This window comes from Anguilla anguilla, chromosome 11 (genome assembly GCF_013347855.1).
Source record: "Anguilla anguilla isolate fAngAng1 chromosome 11, fAngAng1.pri, whole genome shotgun sequence".
Classification (NCBI taxonomy): Eukaryota; Metazoa; Chordata; class Actinopteri; order Anguilliformes; family Anguillidae; genus Anguilla; species Anguilla anguilla.
In genome coordinates this window covers 5866353-5885783 of record NC_049211.1, presented here as the reverse complement: position 1 = coordinate 5885783, position 19431 = coordinate 5866353, and the positions used below count along the sequence as shown (strand labels likewise).

The following is a 19431-nucleotide window of genomic DNA, read 5'->3' as shown; positions in this document are numbered from 1 at the left end:
GCATCGGAAGAGGGGGTCACACTGGGTGCTGGCATCTCCCGGCAATAATACGAATAACATCATTAACGATAATCACACCTTCCTGCACTCTACACCTGGCAGTGTTTTAAACCTATGTGTTTTTTTTTAAAATTTTATTTTATTTTCAAGTTTTTTGGTGACTTTGCTAATTACACTTGTAGTTTTTAAATTGGGAGAGGGAGAGTTAAGATGGCGAGCTTAAGACGATTGTTGGATTTCTGTACAGTTCTATTGTTTACGGTTTTTTCTTTTTTTTAATTATTATTATTTTGCCTTCCCTGTGTCTTCCTGTCCTGGTTTCTATTTATAAACAAAATGAATTAACACAGCAAAACGGAATGACAGAATAGTGACAAACAAATCAGTTGGCGGAGTGAAGTCAGTTTTTAAAGTGGTGTTTTTTTATTTTATTTTATTTTATTTTTTGGGGGGTAGTTATTAAGGAATAGTTTTTTAAAATTGAAATCAGCCACAACAGGAAATAGATGTTTTGGAAAAACTTCATCCTGTAAATAGCAGTATGTCCACACTTTGGAGCGGTACTGGAGGGAACTGAATGGTCAGAAATGCATGGAGGAAAAAGGATTTTCTCTGAGTATTGCTTTGTTTAGCGTATTTAGACACTTAATGAAGATTTAAAGATATCCTTCGTACTACTCTTTAAAAAATACATTTTAAAAAATCATACATCTGCAGTCAACAGCATCCTCCATTTGTTCCGATGTGCATTACAAACAGGAACTCAGGTGCATGTTATGGAGATTGAAGGAGATCTGAAGTTAAGACTTCTCGCATGGGGAAAAGAGGATCTTCATTCTCTGATACCAGTTTGAAAATTATGGGCAAGCTAAGGAGATTGTTGAAAATGATTATTTTTTAAATATATAAAATTTTTGTAGCGGGTCGCAAGTTTATTGGACCTAGTGGAAAGGCGAACTGTCCCACTCCTGTGGAGAGGGACAGAACTGTGTGGAAATTTATACAGCCCCCCCCCCCCCCCCCCCACCACCACCAACGGTTTGTGTGTGAATCATAATTTGTTTTGAGACAAATGTCTTGACTGTTTAATGAATTGTGCTGGAACCGACATGGATTGTACGCGTTTCACACAGATGTGTATTTTTCTTTAGAGCGTTCAACCTCCCCCCCCCCCCCCCCCCCCCCCCGATTCCCACGCTGGGCTGCTGTGATTTTAAAACGGCCATTTTGTTTGTTTTTTTTTTAGACCTCCACCCCCCCCGATCTTTTTTACATCAGTGGTAGTCGACTCCTGAATAGTTCCTGGAGGTCTCCATCTTGTGGGTTTTCATTTGAACCCTAATTTTGCACACCCGACCATGCTAATTAGCAGCTCGTCAAGACCTCTAGCTGTTGAACAAGGTGGTGTGCTTTGTTAGGGCTGGAGCGAAACCCTACAGGACGGTAGATCTCCAGGAACAGGGTCGGTTGCGGCTGCTTTACGTCTTGCTGACCGTTGACTCGCTTTGCGGGTCGTCAGTCGTCAGGCAGCCGGTGCGAGACCCCGCGTGCCTGCCTGGGGAGTGTGACAAAATGGCCGTTGGCTCGCAGCCATCCGGACACAGGTTAAAGATGGTCAGTGTTTGTTTCACCCCGAGGAAGAACAAAATCAGTCTGTAAATACTTTAAAAGATGCCCGTTTAATAAAAAAATGATTTTTAAAAAAAAAGTGCCGCAAGTGGTGAAGCTTTATTTCTCTGAGATGAAATGCTGTGACGAACACGTGGCTGCTTTTGTGATTGCACACCGTGTCGGATATGAAGATGCATCGCAGTACGTTCAACCGACAATCTCTACAACTTTCAAAGGTGAACAATTCTCATTTCAAACGTGAAAGACATTTTTCGATTGGTCAAGAGCCAAAGTGACTGTTGAAGTGAATATGTCTAGTGTAAATATCTGTAAGGAAATGTAGTCCGAGGTTGAAAGGCCAGGGTTCAGATGGTGAAAGACCTGCCACGCATTTCTTCCACCCAAATCAGCCAGCTGATTTCACTAATCGGCTCTACCTCCTGGCTGAAGAATTGTGCTAATTTGCAAATCCAGGTGATTGGAACAAAGCACTGGGGAGGACTTTTAACTTTCTGAACTGGGATTTTCCACCTCTGGTTGTAGTAGTAGGTAGTGAGAGTGCTTACCTCAGAGAAGTGTCTTAACTCTGATGCTTCGTAAAACAGAATAATCCAGAATGAAGCTTATTCGCATCTCAGAAATGTGTTCAGCTTTTGAAAATGCAACAATTTGAAAGAATTCTAGTCCTTTGTTGATTGGAATCCTGCTTGCCTTTGTAGTTATTTAGCCCATTTACAAAATAAGGCTACATCTCATTTTGTGTTATCTATACATTTTAGCATAAGAGAATAACCAGTTGGGCTGTCTCACATATTTCTACATATACAAAAGCCTTATACAAAAGAATGTGAATGATTGCAAATGGCATTTTGGTGAACAAAGTTGCATGCGTTCACGGCTCTGCAGGATCACAAATGAGTGGACTGCAGCTGTAAATGAATTGGTTGAAGACGAGTCTGTGAACCTGAGTAAACCTGTGGTACTGTATGTGAAGTGCATTTCCCCCAGATGCAAAGAATAGAACAGCTCTGTGCCACTGCATATCCGGCGATACTGTGCCAGGTGTGGAAAAACCAGATGCATTTTCTGTTTCTCTCCAGCTCGCTCTAATTTTACCTCACTTTACTGGGTCAGTCTGAAAAGTCTTGTATTTCTAGAACATTTCCACAGAGAGCACTGATTCATTCATTTTTTCCCCCGCCAACCACGTCCCCCGATGTGCACTGATTCAGTATGTGCATTTCTATATAAACCTGCACATTTTCAATCAAGTCATCAGGGGGAAATTTCACAAGTAAAAAGTATTTTTTGGCGCACAGCCTTGCTGCTGGAGGGGATGTGGAGAAATCATGGTTGATCATGCTCATGTTTTCTGGTTTTGTCCCTCTAGTCAGACTTTCTGGAAGGAAGTAGGAACAATCATCTCAAAAACCATGGGTTTTAGTATCAGTACAACATTCATATCCCTCTATCTTGGACATATCCCTGACGGGCTAAGTAACGATGATACCTACCTCCTAAAGATCTTGCTGGCAGCAAGCAAAAAGGCCTCTTTAGCCAATCACAATGGTTTATATTAAGCACCTAAGTGCAGTAACACACCGGAAAGGCAGCAGGCACAGCGGTCCTCCAGGATTTCAGTTTGAGATCCCATCGCCCCCCCTCTCCCCTGCCAGGCCTGCTCTTCACCTACGGAGTCTTCGTCACTGCTGCTACTTCCAGGTGAGCGGATTGGTTCCGTCTGTTCTGGCTGAAGAACACAGCTTCGCCACCTGCACTGTCTCTTCCCATCACCGTTTCTGTCTTCTCCTTCGGTTACGCTTCAGTGAAGCGGAATGATCCAGTTCCAAGTAACACAGCCTCATTCAAATGCACAAATGTTGTTGGCAAGACTTTATTTGTGGTAAAAAATAAAAAAAAATCTGACAAAACGGTTCGTGTAGATTACAGTAAGTTTGTGGTTTATCTTCATAAAGTATTTATAGCCTCTGAAATTTATTCACTGTCATTCTGTGCACAGCAAAGCACTGAGCCAGATCATCGTAAGCCTCAAAAAAGGATAAATCTGTGCAAGCCAGCACAGAAGATTCATATACTGACCACATGTCCAGTGCCTTATTCCTAGCATTGAGAGCACAGTCTCCATCTCTGCTATTGTGATTTAAGCTCAACAGTTCTCTGCTGATAAGTTATAAAATATTTACAAAGGGATGTGTTTGTAAACATAGCATAACATGAGATAAAAGATTCTGGCTCAATAAAATATATTATCAATATTCTATTCTTTACTACATTGTGCAGTTTTTTTTGCAAATGTTTACACTGGCTGATGGCTGTACAGGTTTATCCAGGTCTTAACTCTTGACTGCTTGGCTATACCAGCCCCAGTGCATGTGGCTTTCCTGGCTTCAGTTTGATGGTAATCATTGATGAACTGCAGTGGCTTTAGAGAAACCAGCATGGGAGTAATTTTTCACCATTGCATTGGCTTAGGAATGACAGGTTAGTAAAAAAAAAAAAATACAGCATGAAGATAAATCCATTCATACAGTACATTTCCATTATCAAAACAGCTAAGATTAAATACAGCAGTTCATGTGGATCTGAACGACTGCTGCTTAATGTCAGTGACATGCTGTCACTAAAATATACATTTTAAGGCATGAAAGTAATATATATATATATATTTGTATTTCTATAGATTTGTGGGTGGAAGGTGGAGAAGTGGAGAGAAACAAGATGGAGATATATGGGGGGGGGGGGGGGGGTCTCAGTTGAGGGGAGTAGAATTGCAGAGGTGGGGGGGTTAAGGAAGCGGGTTCTGATGCTGGAGTTTCCGGAAGTATCCAAGCTCATCTGTCTCTCTCTCTCTCTACCTCCAGCAGCCTTTTAACAGCTTCTGCAGCTCTTCAGGCAGCTCCTACCCATAATGCCGCACTGGCCAGTCAAGGCGACCACGCCACACCGGGAGAACTGGTCACGACACAGGTCAGCTGGAGAGACAACACAGTGAACAATAAATATATGTAAACATTATATAATACATTACAGGATTTTAGAAGAGTTTTGTACAGCATTGAAATCTAAACTGTACATGTGCGCACACTTGCAATATCCAGGACTGTGCGAGCTGGTAAATGCATAAAGGTGAAGGAATTGGATGAATGGTATTTGTGGTTCCCAAACTCAGTCCTGGGGAACCCCTGTGTACACTGGGTTTTCGTTCCAACCACAATTGGAATCCCAGAACTTTTTTAACAAGCTATTCATTTTTGGTTCTGGAGAGATCATTTCCCCTCTTAAGCCAAATTATGGGACTTTTTTGTGGTATTGTTACATATTGTGCTATATTGCAAACGGTCACATAAAAATAGGTACTTTTTTTTTTTTACTGACTTTTTACATTTTTAACTGAAATTAAAGACCGAGGTGAATCAACAGGTTCCTAATTGGTGAAAGCGTAGGCACCTGACCGTTAAAACACCATTTGGTGGATAATGAAGAATTCAAACATAAAGCCAATGATAATGAGCCAAACTTGCATAGTGGTAAGTTTATGGGGGGAACAAACTGTGAAAAAACTTCATTCTTAAGACCTTAATTGGCTGCAAGTAACAAAAACCAGCATGCACACGGTGTTCCCAGGATCGAGTCTGGAGTCCTCACCTCTAAGCAGTTCCTCGTGTGCACACACCGTTCTCACACACACCTCCTTGTTCACCACGTACACCCTGCGTAGGCTGAACAGACAGAGACATAAAGGGGTATTTGTGTGAATATTGCATAAAAGGTGAAAAAGGAAAATGTAACTGAAAGTATCGGTGATAGGACTAAAGAGAGGTTTGCTCTGAAGCCTCTTTTTGTCCCACCATTATGAACGCTCAGGAATTATGCCAATTATTATCAGCCTCAGGCTGGTGCTCTTACGCACCACGTTGCTGTTTAGTCTTGCATGTACAACATCACTTTGAGAGGCTTGGAAGTGTTGTTGGGTGCAATGCTATACTCTTGCCAGCCGGTCATTGTTACCACATGGGTTTTTATTTGACATAGACACGCACACATCAAGCACGCACACACACGAACACACTCGCACAAATACCCATACAAGTACACAGTCACAGACACACACACACACACACACACACACACAAACCAATACAAGTGCACAGTCACAGACACACACACTCACACAAAAACACATACAAGTATACAGACACACACACACACTAACACAAAAACCCATACAAGTGCACAGTCACAGACACACACACACTCACACAAAAACACATACAAGTATACAGACACACACACACACTAACACAAAAACCCATATAAGTGCACAGACACGCACACACACGCGTGCCCACACACAAGAAAACAGTTGTAAAATAAAAAAATGTGGTAGTCCACACAATGGCCTTGGTGCCAGGGGTTTGGAGGCCTGATTTACAGTCTTACCTGTAGAAGCAAAGACTCTTCAGGCATTGTCTGCAGGGCTTATGGACAGAGTAAAGTCTGGTACAGGGGTACTGCTCCTCTCGACAATCTGCGCAACAACAAAAAATAAATAAATGAGGAATACTATTCAGGACCTCAGTTTCATGCACATGTCCAGCTAAATGTATCAGTGCGCACATGCAAACTTTTTCTGGCCAATCTCTTCCTTACCAAAGGGTCCGGGCTCAGTTGGTTCCGTTTGAAACTCCATCTCTGAAACCCGAAACACACAGACATGAATTCTTTCTTTTTCTTGAGGTCATCTTAAAAATGAAAAATAAAAATATGTTACTGAACAGGGCACGCCCATACCCGTAGGAGAAGGGCCGGCTTCGGGTTCTAAAATGACTTGCTGTTGGGAAGAAGAGTCCAGCTCAGGAATATCTGGAGAGGCCAAGAGATAAGGACAAGTGTGAGCTTTACTGTTGCGTAATTATGTTTATAAAACATATTTTAAAATGAGAGTTAAGTATACCGAAAAAATTGTAACTGCAGGAAAGACTATGGCTGGTTTGAAAACAGTCTAAAACATAGCTTTTAAAAAACACACATGCATGCACATGCATATAGACACAGACACACACACTTACCAGGAAATTGAATTTCAGAAACATAATTCTCTGTGAATTGAAAGAAGGAAAAATTTGTCTGGATTAACAGAATTGAAAAAAAAGGTTTCAAATCTGTTTGAGAAACTGCCTGTAAACATACTGATTTAAGGACAGATATGCACACGAACGTAGGATTAAAAGGTGCAAGAACACAGTGGGATGCACTTGGGAACAGCCACATTGGCCGCAGTGCTGTGACCAAATACATGCACTCTAGAGCTTGTGTCAGTGACTGATTTTTCCAGTATGTCGTGTGTTAAGCAGACGATTCCTTTTAAGACTCACCCCAGGAAATGGGCTGTTGGGGGCCATAATCCTCTGTAACGTCAAGCTGTTGTGCAAAGAGTAGAACTGTGGGGGACAAAGCACATCCACACAATGGCGCTACGCTGAGGGACAGTTATTGCTTCCTCTCTCTCTGCGTTTAGGACTTCTCCCTCTGTCTGCCGTTACATTACATTGCAGGCACTGCATCCATTCATGCAGCTGGATATATACTGAAGCAATTCAGGTTAAGTGCGTTGCTCAAGGGTGCAACAGCTGTGTCCTAAGTTGGGAATCAAACCTGCAACCTTTCAAGTTGTCATTATACTATGCTGCTGCCTGCCAGCCTGTAAACATGCAGTACAAATGTTATCTCTTTCTATTTAATTACTTTTTCATTTTTATTTTCTAGGCATAAGTTTTCTGAGGACCTATCCAACTCGTCAATGTGGGAATTTCACTCTTTGTGACGCACATCTTCTCGGTTGTATTGTGACCTTCAAGGCCAAGGCCACATGATACTGAAGGGCAACGATCAGGGGGCACCCCCATGAAAAGGCCTCACATTGGGGGCCCCATCACCCCTGACAATCCTGTCCTAATACTTTTTGAGGACCCCTAGTCAGTCAGGCCCCTTGGAATTGTCCTAACCCACCCCCCCCCCCCCCCCCCCCACCTATCCACCTTATGCTGCCCCTGGCTACAGTAGAGGTCCAGTTGACAGCCAGATTCCTCACTCTTAGGGATCTTAAATGCAATTTCATTTTGGTATCGCAGAAAGCAAGCACCAGGAAACAGGAACAACACGAGAACAAATGAATGACAACGAATCCATTCCCCCCCCCCAAGTCCTCTCGCTGTTCACGCGCAGCGTGCAGTGTGCTTGTGTAGCCATACTGACCGGGCACGGACAGCAGAAGCAGGCAGCCGGCCCTCATGGTTGCTCCTGTGGAGGCAGACGGGCCCCTGGTACCGAGGGACCTCTGGGACGGGGGCGAGAGCGAGTCAAACGAAAACAGCCCTTCCTGCGAGCACAGAAGTTAACCAAGGAGACCTTGTGAGCAAGGATTGCGAAAACAGCATTCGTTTTTTTTTTTGTTTGTTTTGTTTTGTTTTTTTTTTTGTTTTTTTGGGACAAGCCGTGCCGGTCCCCCTTTAACCTTAGATCTACTTCAATTTCCTTCTTTCCCCTTACTTGATCCCACTCTGACCCCCCTCAGCCTCCCCTGACTTACAGCACTCATTTAAAAAAAGGAAACCCTAGCAGCACAAGGACAGTGGCACGTTTGTCTCCCTCAACAAACCCCTCCGTTTTTGTCCCCTCCTCCTGTTGCAGAAATAGGAGTCTCCTATTTGGAAATAAATGGGGAGAGGAAGGCATCAATTCCAAGAAGGAAACCATAAAGCCCGCATCCACTTACCCCACAAGTATGAGGTTTTGCTAGGCTGAGTCAGTGAGTTAATAGCAGCATTAACACACATCACAGGCAAGGGGGATGAAAAGATGAAGGGGGGTTGGGGGCGGATTGCAAAACCTTATGTGTTAGTTAGACAGATGCAAAACCTAGACATCTCATGTTTGAAATGGCTCAAATGAGCCACGAGATTAGAGATTTGCTCATGGAAAAAGACAGCCTGTGCACAGAACTAAATAAAGCGCTTGGTAGGAGTAATTACAAACACATGATCACAATGTTTTAGTTCATTCGCACCGTACTAAAAGCGTAAGCCTACTTAATTTCCGCAATGCAGAAGTTTAATTCCCATGCACCACACAAAGTATCGTGTAGCCTATTAATTAGCTATTAAAAAGCTAACGAGTCACAGAGACGCCCCCATTTATTAAGTTTTCCCGGATTGTGGCATATTAGCTGCTATATTGACCAGGCATGCAAGTTTATTTTCTTCGAGTCATTTTCGGCGTGTTCCAGTTAAATGTGTGTCAAAGAGCGCCTCTCGATGCATATACCCAGACATTCCTCGAGTGCATCGCACGGGCTATAAGAGACCATATTTTCACAGCACACATCTGGGAACTATTAAACCCCCGCCCCCCCCCCCCCCCCAACCCTAACTACCCCCTCCTCCACTGCTAGGGGACTGTAGAACAAAGCCCCCCCCACCCCCCCAAAAGATGAAATAAAGTTCAAGTGATGAAAAAACGTTTTTCCCATTTCAAATAGGCTACTCAGACACAATGGAACATCACGTAGCATACACGCTACGTGATGTAGCGCAAAAATATGGATCTCCGAACATTTCCCAAACCCTCTCAACTTCTTTCACTCTCTTCCAGTTGCTCGCGACATCCACTCAGTTACATCGTCATTGCTTGAGCAGTATTCCACCCACCACCCCCCTCTTTTTAAATGATACCAAAACATAAAGTCGTACTCTCATCATCTGTCTAGGCTGAATAAAGAAAGTAAAAGCAGCTCAAAGAAAAGTCCGTTACTGATAAACTTGGGAAACGTCTGAGTCTTCACAACAAAAAAACGCGTTAACGCACAAATTAAAATACACCCAAAATAGCGTTAATAGGGACTATAAACTTAATACCGAATATATGCTAATGAGAAGTTTTCTGTTACACAAAATATGAATCTAAAGTCAATAAGCATCTTCCTACTGGCAATCCAAATTTTGTAAGTCACTCTCACTGAAACAAATTGGCATCACTTAACTAAACATGTCGCAGTAGCCTACTCACACAACCCGGCTTTAACAAATATTCCTTGACACCTAAAAGTAATGGGAAAATCACAATACTTTTCTCAGACGACCTTCTCCAGTTCTCGCCGGCAAAATCAACCGACCAGTCTATAATAATTTTTCAGCGTTACCTTCTGCGCATACAAATCCTGGTTCCCTCCCGGCCGATTTTCGGAACTACAGGACCTCTGTGCGCAACACCGATTGACACACCGCGACAATGTGTCGCTCCGCCCCAGTATTCTACCCCCCGCCTGCCTTGTTCCAGTAGGTCCAAGCGTCCACCGACCGGGCATACTCAAGGGGCCGCACATCATTCGACAAAACTCGGGACAAGAGTGTATTTTAATAAGGCTTTATTACAGATGTTTGCAGAAATGCAAGGTCCTTAAAATAGTTTTCCAATGGTCTTCCAGAAGTAGAAATCATAAAATAAAAAAAAACTGTCTTGTCATCCGGTACTGTGGCACAGAGGTTAGTAACAGACCGAAATTTTCGGCAATCCTATTGCCCTGGCAACGGGCTCCTCTTCACGAGAGATGTGGCACTCATAATACTCTAAAATGGAGGTCTGTGCAGGTGATGCTAGGGCCAGAGGCTGCTCTGCTGCGAGGGCAGCAGCTGGTCCAGCGGGGGCCAGTTCGGGCTCTCGCACAGCAAGGCATCCAGTCGCTTGTACTGCTTCTTCGACTCCCGCTGCCCCTTCAGATTCCGGAGGCAGTTCAACATTCCGTTGTCAATCAGCGCCTGCGGGGGGGGGGAGACAGGTGAGGCAAAAATGAGATGGACGGAAACTGTGGGTGGACCTAAGATCCTTCTCCGTGACACATTTCATTCATCCGAGGGTTACAAAGCACGTAGTGGTCATTCAGCAACACGCGCAATGCTTCAAATGTGAAATCTTTGTGGTTTGTTAACAAATGGAGCATACCAACACTATAAGAATCGTTGTTGTAGTACCATACTGTACATGGACAACCATCTCCTACGATATCCGCTTTCCAAAACCGATACGTGAGTATTTAAGGGTCTTACTGACTAGGTGCACAACTGCAATCATTTAGCAGTCCAATTCAAAACAATGCACTATACATCGTTGAAATCATCACTGCAGTGTTGAAACAAAAAAAATTGAATTTTTCGCCCTAACATGCCAAAAATGTTCACCGCCACCCCCACCCCGACCCCAGCAGTCGCCCCCCCCATCCCCCCAGCAGACATCCCCCCCACCTACCCACCCCACCCCCAGCAGACCTTCCCCCCCCCAGCAGTCGTTCCCCATCCACCCACCCTCCCACCCACCCCACCCCCAGCAAACGTTCCCCATCCACCCACCCACCCACCCCCAGCAGAAGTCCCCCCCCCCCACCCACCCCCAGCAGACGTCCCCCCCCCCCAGCAGTCGTTCCCGAATCCCCCCCCCAGCAGTCGTTCCTACCTCCAGCAGGTAGCAGGTGAAGAAGTTGAGCGCCGCCAGGGCCACCAGCAGCAGCTTGTAGTTCATGTCGGTGATGTCACAGAGCTGCAGGACCCTGCGCAGGAAGGACGCGGGGTACAGCACCAGCCAGCACATGATCCCGCACAGGGCCAGCAGCACGCAGAGAAACAGCACTGCGCAACACAGGGACACACCGTGCAGCCCAGTTAGACCAGACGGGCTTACTTACGTATGGAACAAGGACACAAAGCACCGGGAGTGCTACTGGCTCCCCCTGGTGGAGAATCTTTCTGCCTGCTAAACGTGTGTGTGAGTGAGTCAGTGGGTGAGTGTGTGAGTGAGTCAGTGGGTGAGTGTATGACTGAGTGTGAGTGAGTGAGTGCCTGAGTGAGTGGGTATGTGAGTGAGCGAGTGAGTGCGTGAGTGAGTGAGTGCGTGTGTGTGTGTGTGTGTGTGAGTGAGTGAGTCAGTGGGTGAGTGTGTGAGTGAGTGAGTGTTTGAGTGAGTGTCTCAGTGAGTGAGTGACTGAGTGTGAGTGAGTAAGTGTCTGTCTGAGTGAGTGAATGTGAGAGTGCCTGAGTGAGTGAGTGAGTGAGTGAGTGAGTGAGTTAGTGAGTGCGTGCGTGCGTGCGAGTCAGTGAGCACGTCAAGTTTTGAAGCGTGTGCACTCAAGCACACTCTCACCGTTGGCGTAGAGGGGCTTTTTGAAAGGGTGGCCTTTGGTCATCACTATGGCCATGATGATGTACTGGAAGCCCGAAACAGCGAACACCCCCGTGTCCTCCAGGTTAGGCAGGTTAGCCGGTCCCGCCACCGTCGAATTGAGAGGCACAAACCTATCAGAGGAGCATAGGATGACAGGGGGAGTTAAACAGAGGACATTTTCTTCCAATAAGAAAACCTCCCTAGCCCAAGCCCCGCCCCAACGGAGCCCAAGCCCCTCCCCCACAGATCCTCCTGTTCATCACCCTATTGGAGGAGCAAAGGATGACAGGAGGGTCAAACCGGAACATTTTCTCCCAATCAGAATCAATCAAACTGAATTAAACTTTATTTATAAACCACAATTCATGCATAAGATGCAATTCAAAGGGCTTAACATAAAATGAAGGACAAAAAACAAGCTTATATGCATCTTAGAAGGACATTACAAGGTATGATAGACACAATAAACAAGTGAAACGCCATAAACCAGTAGCAGATAAATAAATTAAATAAGTAAAAGAACTAAGATGAATTAAATAAATAAAATGATGAGACACCCCCCCACCCCCCCCGGCAGCAGACGGTCCCGCCCGCTCACCAGTCCTGTGATTTGGTGATCAGGAGGGCCGCCACCTGTCCCAGGACCAGCAGGGCCGTGTGCAGCAGGAGGCTGGCCAGCACGGACAGGGAGAACAGGCTGCAGGGGGGGCGCTGGGGGTGCAGCTCTTTACTGGGCCCCCCCCGCCCCATCACGATGGCCAGGGACGTCACCAGCGCCAGGTCGAAGAACAGGAACTGCAGGTCCCCCAGGTTCGTCTTTTCCTGCAACGAAAGGACGCAAAAAAGAATCTGAGAGATTGATCAATCGGTCGATTGACTGATTGACTGACTGATCGATTAATTTCATTAACCCGGACAGGGAAATCTGTTTGTCACCACAAAAAACGTGCACGCAGTTATTAAGACATAATTACAATAGATCAAGTAGCACACTGTGCTAGATTACACAAATTTAGATTACACAGCACTGTCAAAAAAAACAATCTTAATAAGCAATACAAGTGAGCAGACCTGGGTCAAATACATATTTCTTTTGGATTCAAATACTTTTCTACGCCTTACTGATCTTGTCTGGCGTATTGGAACCAATGAAACACTCTCAAAAGGTGCAAACCCCGCCTTCTGTTCATATTGGCAGGGCTCAATTACACCAGGCAAGATCAACAGAGCACAGAAAAGTATTTGAATCCAAAACAGATAGAAAAGTATTTTATATCCAAAACAAACACGTATTTGCCCCAGGTCTGCAAGCGAGTTCACGTTTATTCGCCGTGCCCGTCAGCAGGCGGTGAGGGCACCGGTCCGAGCGACGCGGGACACTCACGGTGTAGAGGATGAGCACCGAGGAGAACTGGATCAGGCTGTACAGCGCCATGTACTTGAAGAGGCTGAACGAGGTCACCAGCGAACACCTCCCCTCCCTGGGAAAGACAGACACTCTGCTCATTCCTGTCATTGATTTGCCTTATTTTTTTCCCCAGAAAGCCACGTGCATCAAAACTGCATTTCACCATCCCGCAGAAGACAGTCTGCTTGATCCTAGGCAGCCATTCAGCTGCAGCCCTTATACTAAAGACATGGTTATAATAGCGAATGCGGTTTGGACCCTGTCCTGCTGGACACAGAGCCGCTTCGCACTGATAGCCAGCACTCTGTTTGTGTGACGCCAATGAAGCTGACTGCCCCTGGGTCTGCTCTTGGACAGAACATTCTGGAAAACTGAGGGAAGACACAGGGAGAGGCGATGAGAAAAGGGGGGGGGGGTCCTTGCCGAATCAGCAGGGGCACGCAGGTGATGTTGTCGGACTTCGAGGTGAAGGGCGAAGCCACGGACGCCTCCGCCTCGGAGAGGGACACGCCCACGTCCGCCGCCCTCAGCGCCCCGCAGTCATTGGCCCCGTCGCCGCACATCCCCACGCGGTAACTGGAGAGGGGCGGGGCCAGGGGAGAATCGTGAGAACCGTGGTTTACCTATTTAACTCCTTTCTTTCATATCTTACACAGTTCTAACTGGATTGAACCAGATTTAATTTCCTTTGAAGAGTAGGGTTTTTTTTCCCCAACATTCTAACTCAGTGTTCTAGAGCTCCATAGCTTTCAGTCACAAGTAGTGATTGTGACATCAGCATTAGAATGTTCATTTAAGAACACTCTAATCACATACTTCTGATAATACACCTTAAAGGGTTAATCTCACTTCACATGACATCACTGGAAATACATATATTTTTATAAAGTAGGCCCATTAAATGAACTAAGTTTCTGCTCCGGTGTTATGTTCCATGGGTTTACGTTCCCCTTTCGCCCCTATATTTTTCCTGCATCTCGCTGTGTTTTCTCCCCTTCCACATCTCTTTACCTCCCTCTCTTTGCTCTCCATTCCATTTCTATACCTCCTCTCCCCCTCCCTTGTTTTCTCCCCTCCTTCTCTCTCTCACTTGAGTTTCTGCAGCGCTTTCACCAGCTGAGTCTTCTGGTCCGGAGCCATTCGAGCGTACACAGTACCTCTCATCAGCACCTGCAGTGAACAGCACATCCCATCATGCACCACTCCTCATTTCTGATTGTAAGTACAATGCAGAGGCATATGTCCCACAATGCATCACACCTCATTTCTGATTATAATCACAGTCAAGAGGCCATATGTTCCACAATGCATCACTGCTCATTTCTGATTATAAGCACAGTCAAGAGGCATGTGTCCCACAATGCATCAGTGCTCGTTTCTGATTACAAGCACAGTCAAGAACCCTTGATGCTGAAACCCTTGATGTTTGTATGTCTGTTGTTTTTGGCAACCCCACTGTCCTTTAGGCTTCAGTATGCACGTTATAACAGGGTCTGAGTTGCTTCTCTCTTTTCAGGAGGCTGAATGTGATGCAGACTGAGTGGAGCGTTGTGTCCGTGTGAAGGTTACCTTGGGCAGGTACTCTGGGAAGTGCTCACACAGTGCGGAGAAGGACTGCCCATTGATAGCCAGGTGATAGTAGACACTGCCCTGGTACAGACCCTGGGGATCAGAACGGGGCGGGGGGGGGGGGGGGGGGGGGGGGGGGGGATTGGGGGTTACACCGATTTAACACTGCCGCCTACAGTGATTCAGTAATAAATACTACACGTCAACAGAAATCACACCAATAAAACTTTATCAATCCATATCAGTTCATCACAAACAGCATTACAGAGGAATATGGTCTGTGAGAGCAGAAACATTTTCGCTTGTGAGAATATCAGTGGTGGGGTAATCCATGTAAGGCCATCAGTAGTACACATAAACCCATACACAGGAAATACAGCACTGAGCACAGGGACATCAGCAGCAGTACTCTGTGTCTGTACATGTGTGACACGCAGCTGCCTGTGTGAGAAAGTCATTCACATAGTAGTAATAACCTGTGCCAGTGCGCAGGTAAAGCACAGCTACCTGTGTAATGGCGTCGACATCGCTGTCCACAGCTGCCCGGCGAAACTGCAGCGACGGCGGCGACTGGGCAGTAGGGGGCGACGCGTTCACGAAAAACACCTGCTCGTCCTTCCGGACCATCCCGCAGCCTCTGGCCACGTTCACAGCCGTGAGAATGTTGTCTCCTGGGAGGGGGGGCATGGGGGGGTGGGCATTGGGGAACAGAAATTTGTGTTTATTTCAGACATAAATGATTTGCTATGAGGAAGTAGGCTATGTTCTGTGGTGTGTGTGTGTGTGTGTGTGTGTGTGCTAGCACGTGTGTGTGTATGTGTCTGTGTGCCTATGTATGCGTGTGTGTGTGCCTGTGTCTGTGTGCCTATGTGTGCATGTGCATGCGCGTTTGTGTGTGTGTGTGTGTGTGTGTGTTGGTGTGCGTGACCTAAAACTCCCTCCTCCCTTCTATCCTCCTCCCCGGGCACACTCCCCCCTCCCCCCTCTCACCAGTGACCATGACAGTGCGCAGCTGGGCCTGTCTCAGTGTGCTGATGACATCAGCACTCTCAGGCTTCACCAGATTCTTCATCACCAGGAGGCCTAGGAACTGCAGCTGGCTCTCCAGTGCCCTCCTGTGGACACCACCAGAAGTGCACATGGCATCAGAGTGACCAAAAAAAAAAAAGAAACACCAGTTATATCATAGCTATATGACTGTTTGACTGTTTCAACGAATGTAGAAGGATTGGAGGGGCACGGGCATTGTTTTTTGGTAAGGTGGGGGTGGCAGGGTGTCATGGAAATGGTTCTGGAGGTCTGCAGCCCTGACTCACCTCTCCACAGTGCTTATGTCCGTCTGTCCGTCGAGCGTTTTGCAGGCCAGGGCGAGCACCCTGAATCCCTCGCTGGCAAAGTGACGCAGCGTGTCTGAGAACTGAGCAGGCACTGAGAGAGGGAGAGGGGAGAGGAGAGAGAGAGAGAGACAGAGAGAGAGAGAGAGAGACAGGGGGAGAGATGGGAGAGAGAGAGAGAGAGAGAGAGAGAGGGAAAAAAAGCACTCAGAGGTAGCTATTTTACTGGGAAAAAAACCAATTTGCCCAGCAACAACAATTCCTGACCTTATCCCAAGGCAACAAGCTCTCAAGCTGGCCTACCTGGTTAAATACAGGTAAAATAAAATGAAGATAAAATAAATGAGAATATCAAATCTCCACAAAATTCCATCTTTCTTTTTACAAAAACTGACCCTGATTCCCCCACCCCCGCCTTATCTCTGTCCCTCTTAATTTTCTCACCACTCTCTTTCAGGCAGAGGCTGGCCACCATCTCTGGCGCCCCCTTCAGGAAGACGCGAGTGTTGCGGCCCCCGGGGTCCACGGCCACCACGCACATCCTCTGCAGGGCGGAGGAGAAGGGGAAGCGCCGCACGATGGCCACGGGCTCGCGGATGACCTGGAAGAAAAGAAAAAAAAAGAAAAAAAACGCACAAGAGGCGCGGGGAAGGAGACACAGTAAGCGTGGCAAAAGAAAACAAGATTATGCTCTTCAAATACGACCAGCCCATGTCATTACACTTCAGCTGTCACCGCGCGCCGCTCATTCCCACACCGACACCCTCCCGAGATCCTCTTTCTGCCCCAGATCCCCATTCCGGCCCAAGCCCGGAGCGCTACTCACGATGCCCTGGGGCTGGAGCTCAGGGGGAGGAGGCCGCATTACCGCCAGCACCTGGGCGCTCCCAAACTCCCCGTCCTTCTCCTCCTTCTCCCCGGCGCCGGGCTCCTCCAGCACCTGTGGAACAGAACAACATGAGAGACTATTCACCCTATGCTCACAATTCACCTACAAGAGATTATTCACCCTACGCTCACAATTCACCTACAAGAGATTATTCACCCTACGCTCACAATTCACCTACAAGAGATTATTCACCCTACGCTCACAATTCACCTACAAGAGATTATTCACCCTACGCTCACAATCAACCTACAAGAGATTATTCACCCTACGCTCACAATTCACCTACAACAGACTATTCACTTAATCTTGGCTCACAATTCACAGACAACAGACTATTCACCCCAGGCTCACAATTTCTCCCTACAAGAGACTATTCAGTCTACCTAGGCCTGCCATTCACTTACAAGAGATGATTCAGTCTATCCAGACTCACAGTTTACCAATAAAAGACTATTCGGCCTATCTTGGCTCATAATTCACATACAAACTAAAAAGCTTGTTTTGTCCCCCCCCCCCATTTTCAAATAAAATTTCCTCTTATATCACCTTGTTCCACTGACAGAACTCAACCTGAAATATCTATCGTGGTTCACTTGTTAACCCCAAACCCACCTACGCCACCCCACCCCCCCTTCCCCCCTCCCCCAGGCTCTCCGGCTCCTCTCTTGCTAAGCCTGAAGAAACAGTCAGCGGAAAATAAGTCATCAGCCCAGACCACAGGGCTGACATGCCGCACAGCTCTGGAACATCAAAGCCAGACTAGTGAGCCAAAGCAAGTGTGAGTGTTCCTGTTTACCGAGCACGTCATGCAAATGTTTAAACAAACAAAACTTCCGCGTAACCAACCTCCCCTCCGGTGGATACAGGAGGCGCCAGATAAACCGGTAAAAATTCAAATAAGAGTGGCAGCTGACGGAAAATAAAAATGCGAATATGCAAGAATGAATTCATTCGCAAACCCCATCTTCAAAAAGGCTTATGACCAAATTATTAGATTCCACTGGTTACGGTATGGAATGCCATTTTTTTTCACGATTTCATTGGCATACGCATGAACATAGCGGAAACAAAAAGGAAATTATAAAAAAAAGACAAATTTGTTTAATCAATGTCATTCTTTCAGAATTACATGAAAAGTACTTAACAGGCAACAGACAGCAGACCGTTACAGTATTTAAGGGGAGTCAATTCTTGTTTGGAATCAATCACGTGTGGTGAGGGAGGTAGTCCGAGCTTGCACAGAGTCCAAATATGGACACCGTGTAAATGTCACTGTATCCGCTTAAAAGTTGGCACTTTGCGAGGTTGTCAATCTGGATTGACCAGACCCCACCATGGATTGCACCTCTCCCCATCCCTCCCTACCCCCCTGTAAATGACTGTAAGCTTAGGGTTGTAACTAGGCAGCTGTTTCGTAGGTGACTTAGGTGCATTAACTGTCTTAACTACTGCTTGTATTTTTTCCATAGACTGCGTTGTTGCCGTTCTCGTTGTGTTAGTGTTAGTGTTTAACCTTCAGGGTCCAAGTTGAACTATGCGGTTGTTCCCTGCACTTGGACCGGTACTTCTCTCTAGGGGTTTCGTCATACTTGTTCCTGGTTATGGTCATACACTTTGTTGTACGTCGCTCTGGATAAGAGCGTCTGCCAAATGCCTGTAATGTAATATATAATGTAATGGATTAGAAATGGACCTCACTGTTTAAATGAGGGAGTCAGATAATTCGGGTGCATCGCCCACGCCAGAGGCGGTGGAGCGGGAGTTTACTGTTCTCTTAATCTGGGAGAAGTCAATATTTACCTTCAAGGCCATCCCGTGAGAGAAGCTGCTGTCTTTACAGTTAAGAAACTGAGCAATTACCCATTTGCTCCCTGTAAAATTTAGACTTGCTCAATTCTGACACGCATGTACAAGATATGGCCAGAAGTATGTGGACAGCCCTTCTAAGTAGTGGGTTTGGCTACTTCAGCCACACTCATTGCTAACAGGTGCATAACATCAAGCATACAGCCCTGCAATCTCCATAGACAAACATTGGCAGTAGAATTGGGTGGTACTGAAGAGCTCAGTGACTTTCGACGTGGCGTTGTCATAGGATGCCACCTTTCCAACAAGTCAGTTTCTCAAATTTCTGCCCTGCTACAGCTGCCCCGGTCAACTGTAAGAGCTGTTATTGTGAAATGGAAATGTCTAGGAGCAACAACAGCTCAGCCGTGAAGCAGTAGGCCACACAAGCTCACAGAACGGGACCGCAGAGTGCTGAAGCGCGTAGCATAGCATGAATGTGCATGGTTTTGGAATGAGATGTTCAACAGGCACATATGGGTGTGATGTTCGGGTGTCCACATACTTTTGACCATGTAGCGTATGTCTGATCAGGTCATTATTCT

The 19431-nt window shown here is 46.2% G+C and overlaps 2 protein-coding genes across 3 annotated transcripts in view; both read right to left on the bottom strand.

Moving 5' to 3' along the window:
• Nucleotides 1–3489: 3489 nt before the first annotated feature.
• LOC118207902 (microfibrillar-associated protein 2-like) lies at nt 3490–10040 on the bottom strand. The gene is made up of 9 exons (XM_035382086.1): nt 9830–10040; nt 7888–8011; nt 7008–7073; nt 6702–6731; nt 6424–6495; nt 6283–6324; nt 6073–6160; nt 5278–5351; nt 3490–4604 (listed from the first exon to the last, which is right to left on the bottom strand). The coding sequence occupies exons 1-9, from the start codon at nt 10013–10015 to the stop codon at nt 4501–4503; spliced, it is 786 nt and encodes a 261-aa protein (XP_035237977.1). The 5' UTR covers nt 10016–10040; the 3' UTR covers nt 3490–4500.
• atp13a2 (ATPase cation transporting 13A2) overlaps nt 10040–19431 on the bottom strand; it is a 30306-nt gene continuing 20914 nt past the window's right edge. For both annotated transcript variants that reach the window (XM_035382084.1, XM_035382085.1), the window contains exons 17-29: nt 16979–17092; nt 16597–16753; nt 16135–16246; nt 15809–15933; nt 15326–15489; nt 14819–14911; nt 14340–14419; nt 13673–13825; nt 13226–13322; nt 12440–12663; nt 11821–11972; nt 11137–11309; nt 10040–10445 (exon numbers count right to left, since the gene is read on the bottom strand). In XM_035382084.1, coding sequence (XP_035237975.1) covers nt 10284–10445; nt 11137–11309; nt 11821–11972; nt 12440–12663; nt 13226–13322; nt 13673–13825; nt 14340–14419; nt 14819–14911; nt 15326–15489; nt 15809–15933; nt 16135–16246; nt 16597–16753; nt 16979–17092 — 1806 coding nt within the window. In that variant the 3' untranslated portion in view covers nt 10040–10283. The remainder of the gene's footprint in view (nt 10446–11136; nt 11310–11820; nt 11973–12439; nt 12664–13225; nt 13323–13672; nt 13826–14339; nt 14420–14818; nt 14912–15325; nt 15490–15808; nt 15934–16134; nt 16247–16596; nt 16754–16978; nt 17093–19431) is intronic.

What these genes read in the sequence shown, in the direction of transcription:
- LOC118207902 (XM_035382086.1), bottom strand. Translation starts at nt 10,015, where the DNA reads ATGATGTGCGGCCCCTTGAGTATGCCCGGTCGGTGGACGCTTGGACCT. An exon ending in AGGATTTGTATGCGCAGAAG is followed by an intron (nt 8,012 to 9,829) that starts GTAACGCTGAAA and finishes CTGTGCTCGCAG; the next exon opens with GAAGGGCTGTTTTCGTTTGA. An exon ending in CCAACAGCCCATTTCCTGGG is followed by an intron (nt 6,732 to 7,007) that starts GTGAGTCTTAAA and finishes TTCAATTCACAG; the next exon opens with AGAATTATGTTTCTGAAATT.